Source organism: Oreochromis aureus, linkage group 16 (assembly GCF_013358895.1).
Source record: "Oreochromis aureus strain Israel breed Guangdong linkage group 16, ZZ_aureus, whole genome shotgun sequence".
NCBI lineage: Eukaryota > Metazoa > Chordata > Actinopteri > Cichliformes > Cichlidae > Oreochromis > Oreochromis aureus.
Window position 1 is genome coordinate 29,875,514 of NC_052957.1, and position 14,221 is coordinate 29,889,734.

A 14,221-nucleotide genomic window follows, 5' to 3' on the forward strand; every position below is an offset into this window, starting at 1 on the left:
CATCTTGTGTTCACACTTGATCTGTTTTGTAATTATATCTGTCCATTTTAAGTAGATTTAGTCCTTTATTTAGGTTTTTTCTGCTGTAATGTTTTACTTAAATTGTCTCTTTATGGTATTTTTCTGCTTGCATGTTCATACAGTGATGTCGCACACACACTCACACAACAAAGAATGTGAATATGTGGACAAAGTCTTCATTAGTGGACAATCAGGTGTACCTCCTGAGCCACATTTGTACACTGCTTCTTTGTTTTATGTTTTTTTTTTTTTTAAATAACACTATTTCTTTTTAGCAATTAGCTTTTTTTTCTTCTTCTTTGGTTGGTTTTGTGTTTTTGCATTTTTTGGCATTTGTTATTACTGAGTTACATTGCGCTACTAAATTACACTGACAATGTGTAGGCTTAAGAAAGATGAACAATATACACAAAATAACTACTGGGGAGATGCGACACAGGAAGAAGAGTGAGCCATCCACTAACTGACCGGTCAACATCTACTTAGCTTTTACTTTTCAAACCGAGCTACTGAGCTTCAGTCAGCTGATTTTAATTCACATTCACAAAACTGGTGGTGCAGCTACAATTTCTGAGGAGTGGAGATATGAACATTTATTTTATTTTTATTGCAATAAAACACACACATCTGCTCACTGAATCAGTTGACAGTAATGGCTGATTGTAAGCAGAGTCATGTGTGGTATCAGATTGGAAAGGGCATCAGTGGTATTGCACATCACTACCATTAAATGTATAACAGCACAATTATAGCAGTCAAACTTATCTCCGCCTGAAACTGGATCTCATGGCAATTACTTACCTGCGTCAGTTTATTTGGAGTATACAGTAAATGATGAGTGAATCCTAGCTATCGTGCCGTGGATCTGGGCTAGGATGGAAGGCTAAATTATTAGTCAGCTACTGTGGCATGAGTCAGTCATTAGCAGCCACGGTGCAGAAGGACAGAGTTAATGAAGTGGAGCCAACAGGAAGCAAACACGGAACTCAGGGTCATTCGGGAGTTCGGCGGCATTAGGGGAGGCTGACAGCTCTACATAAATCAGTGTCTTTGCTTTTGGTCAATAAAGTTTGGAGACAATATAATGACTTGACAAAATGTTATTTGGTTTAATGGACAAAGCATTTGGAGGGAAGTTGTCTCTTGTTTCAGTTTTTCCAATAAATAAATGTTTTTTATGGTTGTTTTTGCTTTTTTAATTCTTCTTTAATTCTTTTCTCCACCCCACCTCCTTCATCAAATGTGAAGACTGCTATTGAATTCATTCTTTCACAATCATTTCTTTGAACTGTTTAATTTGACTCATTATGATGGTCCTAGCAACAGACTTTGTCAATTTATTATAATTTCAGTGCTGAATTGTGTATTTCTAAACAACACACTGTAACAATATTAAATTGTTGTAATCCACCTTTTCCCTCCTTACAGCTCTTATTGCCTCCTCAGCCATCAAACGAAGGACGTTCCCTCCTTTGAACTCCTTTCTCATTTTTTCTTTATCTGTAAATGTTGTGAGCCCTTTAAGACCTTTAGATCTGCTATTATACAGACAACTGTGGCTAGTTCCTTACACCAAAATAAATCACTTATTGAATTTGATTGCAACTACTTGACCAACAATGAATCAAACTGCAAGGAAGGTTCTTTTATAGATGAGCATAAAGATGCACAGATTCCCTTTAGATCTCTTCACTGGCTTGGAAACAAATATCTGGACACCTAAGACTTATTTGAAAATGTACAAATATCAAATTAAATGTATTTAAATAAAAGACAGCAAAAGGAAACCTCAAGAAAAAGTTAGAAAAAGGAAGTTTGTCAGATTTTAAATCGCACCCAACAGTAGCTTTTATGATCACAGTTACAGTTTTGTTTTATCCTTTAGCTAGCAGGAGTGCTTTTATCGCCTGGGCCTGTAAGCATCAGCACCCTTCAGTTCATCCACACTGCAGCATCAGAAAACTGACGTCTTTCATCATAGAATCCCATAGGATGCTTTTAGGATGCTTTGGTTTGCTTGCACTTTTCTTTTAAGGTCTCGCCACTGATTTTTTTTTGGTGTTTAGGTTTAGATCATCACAGAATCATCGGCTTGTGGCTGTTGAGTTAGTGTTTAAGTGACCATTTACTTTGTATATCTTCACCTTTTTTCCCCTGAAGGTCCAGAGTCCAAATTTGTGGACTCTCTAAGTTGCATGTTTTACCATCCAGAGCAGCATCTTTGAAATCATTTGTAAGACCCGATTCATTCATATTAAGGCTGTTAGGAGTTAAGGAGTTAACTATTAAGGAGTTAACTACAGGAAATGCCTTTATCTAGAACATCAAATGTCTTTTAGACACCATCCAAGTTAAAGTGTTCAAGGATACTGAAGCACTAATTAACACACCTACATTAGATCTGACCTTTATTAAATGGCTATGCACCAGTCTTTCTAAGCTTGTGATTGAAGTTGATTAGAAACCCCTCTACTGATCCAGGTGATTTAACAAATTGCAGACCTGTGGCCAAACTAGTGTTCATAATCCTTCAAACTATGTAACTATGTTTTTATTTGAAAGATTCACAGAAACAGCACTGGGGAAAGTCGTGAGATAGTAGATTCTTCTTCATGCTTGTCCTGCTAGATGTCAGTGCTGCATTTGTCCCCTCTGGTCCCAACATGTTATTAGAGAGGCTGGATAATGCTGTTGGCATTAAAGCAATGATTAAAACATATTACACAGAATGCAGTTTTTTCACTGACTCTTCCTGACACCTGGAGCTGGAATTCCACAGAGTTACAGCATGTGCTAAAAACAACACTTTTTACACTGTAAATTAGGCGGGACCTTAATAACACATCTGTATCTACAATATTTTGATTTCAAGTTCTTGTTGTGATGAAGTTTTTTCTTTATATACAGACTGTGGTATAGATGCAGCAGACTAGACCCTGAGATCACTGAAATAAATTAGAAGAAGATAAAAATGGTCTTTTTGTTATTCTTTACATCATGCTTTTTGTATAAAAAGCGGGATAATAACCAAAAACATTAATGCATTCGTAGTGCGGTTTCCTCCAGTGCGCTTTACCTCTACCATTAGAAAGTCTAATGTCTTTCACGCTGATGCTTGTATTGTGCTTATTTGAGGCTGAGATGCTTCATTAAAGCTCATCGAGATCTTTCCTCTTACCTTTTTTGTTTAAGTGTGTGTTGAAGATTGGACTGATGTGTTTATATAGAGCTGAAGATTTTCAGGTATGTCAGATTTATTTGTGAATGTTGTGTTTACTGACAGCAGTATTTTGTTGAACAAAGATCAGATCAGTGATTTTTGCTGCATCTGTCACAGCTACAAGGTCAGAAATTGGTCAGAGCTAACCTGACAGTTTCTCCAGTTGATGAAATATTAACTTTGTCTAAATCATCCCCCTATTTAAAGAACACAATGAGTAATTTCCATTTTCATAACTAACATAAAAGCACAAGAGGGTAACAAAGGTCGGACATTATCTTCTTTTTAGCTAAGCATCATGCTGATTTTTAATCTTGATTTTTAGACTTAATCATTATTTCATTAATAATCAGAACTTTTTTCAGGGAAAACTTTTTTCACTGGTTTGTCTCGGTGTTGCAATTCTAACCCTCCCTAAAGGTCCAAACTCACTCACAGATTAATTTGGCTGAAGGCAACATAATGAATTTATTATAATTGAGTTTATTTAGTAAACAAGTTCAATAAGATGCAAAAGGTTTCTGTAAGTAACTCTGTGGAAACGTCACTAACTCTTTGGGATCTTCTGGTTCTTCTTGTTCTGATCACCCCAAAGTATTTGCAATCAGTAGGAAATAAAAGGAAAAAAAATCTTCCCAATAGACATGTTTTTTTCCAAAGACATTTTGTTTTGCCTTTCTCCTGTATATAAGGTTAGGGTTAGGGTTACCAACTGTGTTTGTCTCCACATCTCCAATGATTTACCACACGGCTTGCGTTTGGCAGCAAGCGCCCAAGGAGTCAGCTGGTTGGCAGTTTCAGCTCTCCGTTGCTCTTTTTGCAGCTAAAACTGATGGTTTTTCAAGACCCAAAAGTCCACTGTCATTGGACTTTCTTGTTGTCCTTGTGTGCACTTGTGGATATATCATGGTTGAGGCTGCATACCAGAAGCAGTTGCCTTTGAGGATGGGCCTTACGCATAGATTTTGCCACCATGGTTGTGTCGGTTTGTGTATGTATTTACGTGTAGAGGGCTTATAGACAGGGGTTTAAAACCAATGCCAATCTGCTCTGAAGAAGTCCTCCAAAATCCAAACTGACTGTTGCCCAATGTGGATGAGCACAAACAGCGGTCTAATGCCCGTTGGTTAAATCATTGGCTGGAACAGGGAAGTGAGAGACATCGAAGTTCTCTGGGAATTGGAGAAGCCCAAAAAAAGCAACCAAAGATAAAAGAAAAAACACAGACAGTGACTGCAGTAACTATCTTCAACACTCATTTTATTATAGCTCTTTCTGTGCTATAACTTTGTTCTTCTCTAGTGCTATATAATACTCCAAATGTTGGTATTATTCCGATACCAAGTAAATAAAGAGCCAGTATTGCTGACACAAATACTGATAGTTTTAACCTGTAAAGACAGCTTATGTAGGGGACAGCAGTGCGAAAATAATTAGCCAACAGAACAAAACACACCTTTCAGCTTTCTCATATATTTTTGAAACTGGGAACATGAATGTGCCTGTCTCTAAAGCACTTTGGGTTCATTTCTGTTGGTTAAATTTGCTGTGGGCTATTATTAAAAGAGAGGTGACAGTCAACACAGAAAAGTTCAGACATTTGTCATAGCTAATGTTTGAGGTATGACAGCATAAATCCGAATACTAGCGCTGGTATCGATACTAGCAATATCTGGATCGATCCACCCACCTGTAAGCTTCTCTGCAGGCAGCTGATGGATCTACAACAGCACAAGCAAGAGAAGCCTCCATCTGACAACAGATGTCAGCTGCAGGTAGATGGGCAAGTCTTAGCTGCCAATTGTCTCCACATAGTCCCCACATACTGAACCATTGCCTGCACCAGACCAAGCGCCATCCATCACGTTAAACTCTTTTTAATCATTTTTAAAGTTATCTTTTATATTTAATACTTTAGAATTTATTCCCTGTAAAATTAGACATTTTTAAAGGGCATCAATTGCAGTATGTTTATAGAGTTAATGAACAATCACATTAAATAACTCGGTTTTTCACGTAAGTGACTGGACACAATTTGGGTTAAATTTGTTTTTGTTAATCTTGATTTGGGGTCTTGTGAGTATTGTGTTTCTGGTTGTTGTTATCTCTCTGCAGCTTTATCGTTGTACTAATTTTGTTTCTCGTTTAGTCAGTTTTTTCTCCTTTGATTGTTGTGCATCATTTTATAGTAAGTTTGCCTCTTTTTACGGTAATTGGGTTCTGTCTGCAGTCATTTTATGTTGTAGATGTTATTTTGTGGCTATGTTGACTCTTGTATGTAATTTCTTTCTTTTTTTCACATGCAAATTGACTACATTATGTAGGTGAATCTGAGTTGTTGTTTTTTTGTGCTGCTATTGGTCTGACACTATGCCAACACATCAGTATTTAGGTATTTCATAGATCACAGACCCCAAACACACAACACCACACGTTTGGAAAGTCAGGCAGGAAACCAAAAGAGCCAAATGAGGAGGCACTTACAGCAAGTAAAAGGTAAGCTGAGATCTTTGATTTCATCTTTATGTTTCTTGTTTTTCTGATTAAATAATTAAAGCTAATATGCACTCCCATCCCACCACTATGGCTGCAGGTCTTTGACTACTGTCCCATCATTACATTTCCTGCTCATCTATGTCCATTGAACTGAACAGCTGGAGGCCAGCCAGACTAGCAGAAACCAATTATCAAGACTTGATTGTTCCCTGTCCTTTATAAAAAATTATATGAAGCTATAAACTTCTTGTGGAAAATTGCATCTTATGAGGAGCTGGCTGCAACATTTTTGATGAATAGGTTTGTACTCTTTTTATTCCTCTTCACATTATTGTGCATTCACTATATTCTCTCTTAAGTAACTTCAGTTTAGCTGTTTATGAACTCAGAGAACTTGAATTTGTGCTGTTTTATCTAAGTAAATCATAGCAAAAAAAATCCTGGTCTTTACTAGAGGTCTGATATTTACAAAGAGCATACGTTAAATAAAATACAGCACTGATGTACTGCCTTAACCTTTGTGTCAAATCAATCACCAAAATGTCCTCTAAGGCTAGTTTACATAATGAGTTCAACAGTAAATTATTGAAAAATTAGCAAATATTTGTGTGAATATTTAATTTTTTATGTAAATCTGGTGAAGACAGTGTTGTTAATATATAGTATAGTCACATGATAAAGAAATCACATATTTTGTAGACTTCCTAGACTGATGGGCAGCAACAGTTGCTTTTCTAAGATTAGTGATGTCTTTCCTCTTTGACATGTTTTTAACAGCGAAAACCATATTTTTATAGAGGTGCTCACATTTGCTGATAATTAGTTAATCCAGTAATTTGATGGCTGCTACTTACCCTCTTATTTCCTGTGGAAGTAGTAAGGATGGAATTCGTTTTTCAAACATTGCTTCTGCATTTTGACTTCATTTTTGTTAAATAAAAAAATACATTCTTGCTTTGCTGTTCATTTTTATGTAAGTAGTTTTAAGACCTGCTAAATATAAGGTCATTTCCATGATGCTCTGGCACATAACACCTTAGAATTAGGAGAGGCAACATTTTACATGTACATGGCTACATTTTTACAGAGTTGCTTTTTTTTTTTTTATTTCAGCAGAATAAACAATAAAATGAAAAGAATCCTGAACTTAAATAATAAATGTAAAATATGTAGACCAAGGCTTCTGAGAGTGATTTAGGTTTGCTGTACTTCCACTGTTTTAAAACCTCAGTGTACTGACTCATTCCCATTACTGTTTCGACAGTGTGGCTGGGAAACTTTGGGGAAAATGTCTCTTAGCCTCAAGAAGCACATTATCCTCATTTCACCTTTTCTGTACTTTAATGTAGTCAATAAAAATGACTCCTTGTATGAATGCCGCTTTAGGCAAGACACACAAGACCGCTAGCCCACTGTCTATAAAAACAGAATAAGATACAAAGTGAACTTAAATGTTCAAATAATTGCCTTTCAAATCAAGCACAAAGCAGAGGTTTCAAAAACCCTCTCTCGCTCTGAAAGGAGCCGGGCCTGAATCCTCTGTTGATACTGGTAAGGACCACACCTTGATGACCTAGTAGATGGCTATATACATGGTTAGACCCCAGTCATATACTACCAGTTGGAAAGGAAAAGTGTAAATTCTACAACGTGCTGGCAAGGAAATGGTAAAATGGCCTGTATTTGTATAGCGCTTTACTTAGTCCCTAAGGACCCCAAAGCGCTTTACACTACATTCAGTCATTCACCCATTCACACACACATTCACACACTAGTGATGGCAAGCTACATTGTAGCCACAGCTCCCCTGGGGCGCACTGACAGAGGCGAGGTGAGTAGTTGCTGTCAGTCCCTAATGAGAAACTGGTTACAAAGAAATACACAGTGCTGCACTGACAACCTTCTTGCAATCAATTTGGTCTGTAGCAGGTTGCTGTGGTTGCCAGTAGTTTTCATGTTTCCCTGAAAACACTAACAAACTACTCAAGAGCTGTATTGAAACTGTTAAATGTGTGATTCAAATCAGAAACTTCAAAGTAAGATGTTCCTTTGCAAATGAGTTAATTGCAGTAGTAAGACAAAATGTTTACTTGTAAACAGTCTCTCTTTCTTTGTTGCATCACAGATTATTTTTTTTTTAGTTTTACTACAGCTCAAATAATAATTGGCAAGTATTTACAGACAAGTCAGTGTCTTTCATGCAAACTGATAGTGAAAACTCCAATGTGCTAGCAACCAAAGCAATCATAAAGAGATTTTGGGTGCTTTCTGACCGATTTCACTTAGCAATAGCCAGGAGCATCCAGCAGCTCCTCTTCAGGGAATACACATTTTTCTCTTGCAACCGGAGGCTGTCAGGGGGGTCACATAGGCCTGCGTGACTGAGGCCTTATTGTACCTGGCAAGCTAGCATTACCCAGGATGATGTTTGGCAGCTTAAATTTACAAATCAGCAATCTTTAAATAATCTGTGTTTCACTAATTCTTGTGTCCCACAAGGTTTGCTTTTTGAGTTACTTATGGATTGTTAACTGGTGTCTTAACTCTATCACATACTTAGGACCATGGGTAAGAAGGGTCCCCTCTCTGTAAATAAGAAAATTGTATCATAAGTCGAGCATCACGACCTTAAAGATTCGCTTAACATCTTTTCAGGTCTTAAGGACACATAAGCAAACATGGTCCAAGATCTTGTCACATGACATGTCTTTTGTTTTGATTTTTATTCCACGCTGCCATTTTGTACTGATTTTGCATTTCTCTGTCTGATGCTTAATACCTACAGTACAAGACAGGTTTTTCTATAAGAAACTTAAAAAATAAAATATGGACACCTCCAGGTTTTGTTGACTTGCTTGAAAATGAGAACCATAAAATCATAATCTAAGTATTTGGACCCTGACATGAAGGCTTTTTATTCACCGGGGAATAATGAATACTGGAGGAAATTAAAGGCTTTTCAAGCTGTGTTTCAGAAGAATGTGCTTTGATTTTTTTCTAGTGTTATTTGATTCATAACAGTTTTCTGAATCATTTTATTTTTGGTTAGATTTCAAAGTTGTATTCTCCCAGTTTTAAATCAGTGTGAAGTGCAATATCCAGTCTTGATCCGCCTGCACGTCCATCATTTCTTGTCCCTTCTCATTGCTTCTCGTAGCTTCTTCTGCCAAGACTGAAAATGTCCCACACATCTCCCATCATATCCTTGTTGCTCTGTTCACTGACATATTGCATGCTGCTGCCAGTTGGTGTTTTCTCCCTATTAGTGTTGAAGGCATCTCAAATTCAATCTAATGCAGCATTTTTGGCCTGTGAAGACCTCAGTATCCCACAATTTACTGACAGATACATAGACTGTAAATAGTTGGTGTTTAGGTTTGCATGTGTGTACTTACCCACTGAAATGGTCCACACTGCCATGATCTTGATGCGGGCCTTGGTGTGAGAATTGAAGCGGCTGTGGTGGATTGGGTTGCGTATGGCGATGTATCTATCCAGAGAGATGGCACAAAGGTGCATGATGGATGCTGTGGAGAACAGGACGTCCAGATAGATCCAGATGGGGCAAAGATCAGAGGGCAGGGGCCAGCCGTAATCTGCAGAAGGGCAGAGAGTACATATTTGTTGAATCTGTGAAAATAGCTTTGCCTGGATGAACAATGGTGCTTTAGTCTCAGTGTTCCGGATGATATCCTCCAAAAGGTAATTTCACTGCAATGTATCGAATCTGAACATTAAGTTAAAGACTAATCCATCTGTTTTTTTGCTAGTTCTGGCTATAATTCAATAACAAAGTGATGCATTTTAGTGCTGTGTGGTGTCAATATTACATCTTCTGCTTCTTGGCTAATAAATGTCTTTGTTTCAATAATTTAAAACTGCATTTTTCAGTTTTTCCCAAAGGTAAGCTTTATTTACACCTGACTGATATTCACAGACTTAAAATTAAAAATCAGTACAGGCCATTTATTGATAACATGTCACTTAAAAAAGTGTTTCAAAATACTCAGAATTTGTACTTTTTCAAATACTGATGTTTTTAGCAACTTTCAATGAAAAAAATTGATCTTAACTGTCAGCGCTTGACCAGTGAGGTGAATCCATGAATGAGTTTGGGTGCACAAAATTCTGAAATAACAAAATCACAGAGGGAAAAAACACTGTGTGAGCTGCTGAAAATGTTGAAAAATCTTTGCATAGCATTGTTTCTGGCAGGCCGTAGCCTGAAGCTCAGCCAGCAATCTTGGCAGATCAGTTGTTTTCAAAATCATCAGCTGATGGCTCTGCGGATACTCTGATGAACATCCTATTGGCAAATCTCACATGCAGTGCACTCTGTAACCTGCTTCAGCCTGCATACAGTGACAGCTACCCCTCAAGCTCCTTCACAAAGCCACCTCCACCCTCATTTCTTCCATATCATGCTATTCATGTTCTTTCTCACTTAATTAAAGTCATGTCATTGTTACTGATAAGACAAATCTGCAGCTGCTCTCGCTGCCTTTTGACTTTCCATATTTGTGCGTGGCGGGCCAGGAAGGTCTCAGAACAGAGTCCCACTTCCAAACATAAATTATTGTCACTGAATAACAATCCTATTTTATTTACTCTGAAAGGTCCTCACAGAACTGACATTAGAAGAGATCATGATATGAAATTAAACTTGTATATTTTTCTTGGATTATTCTCAAACAAGAATCCAGGTTTAATTTTGTTATAAAATGTGTCTGAGCAGCAGTACAAAGTAACACTCAAGAGAATGCTTATCCTTTTTCACAAAGACCATTGAAATTCCCACAAGAGCTTGCATTTAAGCTAGTGGAACAAAGCCTAACCTGGTCATGACCTCACTGTTTTACTTCTTCATGGCTGAATCCAGGTTGGAAATGGAGGTAGTTTAAACCTCAACTGCTGCAGTGGAATCTTAAGAATAATATACAATTGTAATATATGTAAAATGACCTCATGCTTGGGTATTTTTTTTGCTTCTTGTTGATATATTTAATTTGCTGTCCCAAGTGAAGTAATGTGACTGCTTTAACAGTATGCTGCTTTGAAGAATTAGCTGAGCCTGAGTGAACGGTATGTTTGCATTCTCATCTTTACAAGCTTTATGTACTGTTTGAAAGAATCAGACCGAGGATAGAGGAGGCATAAAATTTGTTTCCTACTGTATCATACAGGACTCAGAGACATGGGCGAGGAAATGGATTCAATTCAATTCAATTCAATTTTATTTATATAGCGCCAAATCACAACAAAAGTCGCCTCAAGGCTTTATATTGTACAATAGATCGCACAATAATAAATACAGAGAAAACCCAACAATCATATCATATGACCCCTATGAGCAAGCACTTTGGCGACAGTAGGAAGGAAAACTCCCTTTAACAGGAAGAAACCTCCGGCAGAACCAGGGTCAGGAGGGGCGGCCATCTGCTGCGACCGGTTGGGGTGAAGAAGGAAAAAGGATGACAGACATGCTGTGGAAGAGAGACAGAGATTAATAACAGATATGATTCGATGCAGAGGGTCTATTAACACATAGTGAGTGAGAAAGGTGACTGGAAGGAAAAACTCAATGCATCATGGGAATCCCCGGCAGCCTCACGCTATTGCATCATAACTAAGGGAGGATTCAGGGTCACCTGGTCCAGCCCTAACTATATGCTTTAGCAAAAGGAAAGTTTGAAGCCTAATCTTGAAAGTAGAGATAGTGTCTGTCTCCCGAATCCAAACTGGAAGCTGGTTCCACAGAAGAGGGCCTGAAAACTGAAGGCTCTCCTCCCATTCTACTTTTAAATACTTTAGGAACAACAAGTAAGCCTGCAGAGCGAGCCGAAGTGCTCTAAAAGGGTGATATGGTACCACAAGGTCATTAAGATAAGATGGGGCCTGATTATTTAAGACCTTGTATGTGAGGAGCAGGATTTTGAATTCAATTCTGGATTTAACAGGAAGCCAATGAAGGGAAGCCAAAACAGGAGAAATATGTTCTCTCTTCCTAGTCCCTGTCAGTACTCTTGCTGCAGCATTTTGGATTAGCTGAAGACTTTTCAGGGAGTTTTAGGACATCCCGATAATAAAGAATTACAGTAGTCCAGCCTGGAAGTAATGAAGGCATGAACTAGTTTTTCAGCATCACTCTGAGACAGGATATTTCTAATTTTAGAGATGTTGCGCAAATGGAAGAAAGCAGTCTTACATATTTGTTTAATATGTGCATTGAAGGACATGTCCTGGTCAAAAATGACTCAAGGTTCCTCACAGCATTACTGGAGGCCAAGGTAATGCCATCCAGAGTAAGAATCTGGTTAGATACCATATTTCTAAGATTTTCAGGGCCGAGTACAATAACCTCAGTTTTATCTGAATTAAGAAGCAGAAAGTTAGCGGCCATCCAGGTCTTTATGTCTTTAAGGCATTCCTGCAGTTTAACTAATTGGTGTGTGTTACCTGGCTTCATGGATAGATAGAGCTGCGTGTCATCTGCATAGCAGTGAAAATGTATGCTATGTCTTCTAATGATGCTGCCTAAGGGAAGCATGTATAATGTAAACAGAATTGGTCCTAGCAGAACCCTGTGGAACACCATAATTGACCTTAGTGGGTGAAGAGGACTCTCCATTTACTTGAACAAATTGGAGTCTATTAGATAGATATGATACAAACCACTGCAGCGCAGTACCTGTAATACCTACAGCATGTTCTAATCGCTCTAATAGGATATTATGGTCAACAGTATCAAACGCAGCACTAAGGTCTAGCAGGACAAGCACAGAGATGAGTCCACTGTCAGAGGCCATAAGAAGATCATTTGTAACCTTCACTAAAGCTGTTTCTGTGCTGTGATGAGCTCTGAAACCTGACTGAAATGCTTCAAATAAGCCATTCCTCTGCAGATGATCTGTTAGCTGTTTGACAACTACTCTTTCAAGGATTTTTGATATAAAAGGAAGGTTGGAGATTGGCCTATAATTAGCTAAGACTGCTGGGTCTAGAGATGGCTTTTTGAGTAAAGGTTTAACTACAGCCAGCTTGAAGGCCTGTGGTACATAGCCGATTATTAGAGATAGGTTGATCATACTTAAGATCGAAGAATTAATTAATGGCAGGACTTCTTTGAGCAGTTTTGTAGAAATGGGGTCTAAAAGACACATTGATGGTTTGGAGGAATTAATTATTGAAGTTAACTCAGAAAGATCAATTGGAGAAAAGAGTCTAACTTAACATCGATGGTACTAAAAGTAGCTGTAGACGATATTACATCTGTGGGATGATTATTGGTAATTTTTTCTCTAATGATAAAAATTTTATTTGTGAAGAAGTTCATGAAGTCATTACTAGTTAACGTTAAAGGGATGGTTGGCTCAGTAGAGCTCTGACTGTTTGTCAGCCTGGCTACAGTGCTGAAGAGAAACCTGGGGTTGTTCTTATTTTCTTCAATCAGTGACGAATAGTAAGATGTTCTGGCTTTGCGGAGGGCTTTCTTATAAAGCAGCAAACTATTTCTCCAGGCTAAATGATGATCCTCTAAATTTGTGACACGCCATTTCCTCTCCAGCTTACGAGTTATCTGCTTTAGGCTACGTGTTTGAGAATTATACCACGGAGTCAGGGACTTTGGATTTGAGGCCTTAGTTTTCACAGGAGCTACAGTATCCAGAGTCGTGCGTAGGAGAAGGTAAAATTATTAACAAGATAATCAACCTCTGTTGGAGTAGTGTTCAGATAGCTGCTCTGCTCTATGTTGGTACAGGGCATTGAAGATGATAACAGTGGGTGGATTATATTCTTAAACTTAGTTACAGCACTTTCAGAAAGACATCTACTTTGATAAAGTCTACTCTCCATTGCTGTGTAATCAATTATTGTAAATGTAAATGTTATCAGGAAATGATCAGACAGCAGAGGGTTTTCAGGAAACACTGTTAAATGTTCAGTTTCTATGTTATATGTTAAAACAAGATCTAGAGTGTGATTAAAGTGGTGGGTGGGTTCTTTTACATTTTGAGAGAAGCCAATTGAGTCTAATAACAGATTAAATGCGATGTTGAGGCTGTCATTTTTAGCATCTACATGGATGTTAAAATCACCCACAATAATTATTTTATCTGAGCTGAGCACTAAATCAGATAAAAAGTCTGAGAAATCAGAGAGAAACTCTGTGTAAGGCCCAGGTGGACGATATATGATAACAAGTAAGACTGGTTTCTGAGTTTTACAGCTGGGGTGGACAAGGCTAAGCATCAGGCTTTCAAATGAATTAAAAGTCTGTCTTGGTCTTTGGTTAATTAATAGGCTGGTGTGAAAAATTGCTGCCACACCGCCCCTCGGCCTGTGCTTCGAGGTTTCTGGTAGTTAGAATGACTCGGGGTGTTGATTCATTTAAACTAACATAATCATCCTGCTGCAACCAGGTTTCTGTAAGGCAGAGTAAATCGATTTGTTGATCAATTATTAAGTCATGTACTAACAGAGACT

General features: G+C 38.0%; 1 protein-coding gene across 1 annotated transcript in view; it reads right to left on the reverse strand.

The window, feature by feature from the left end:
• Positions 1 to 14,221, reverse strand: part of htr2aa (5-hydroxytryptamine (serotonin) receptor 2A, genome duplicate a) — an 87,418-nt gene that overhangs the window by 16,814 nt on the left and 56,383 nt on the right. Inside the window, exon 2 of the mRNA XM_031746637.2 lies at positions 9,133 to 9,333. Coding sequence (XP_031602497.1) covers positions 9,133 to 9,333 — 201 coding nt within the window. The remainder of the gene's footprint in view (positions 1 to 9,132; positions 9,334 to 14,221) is intronic.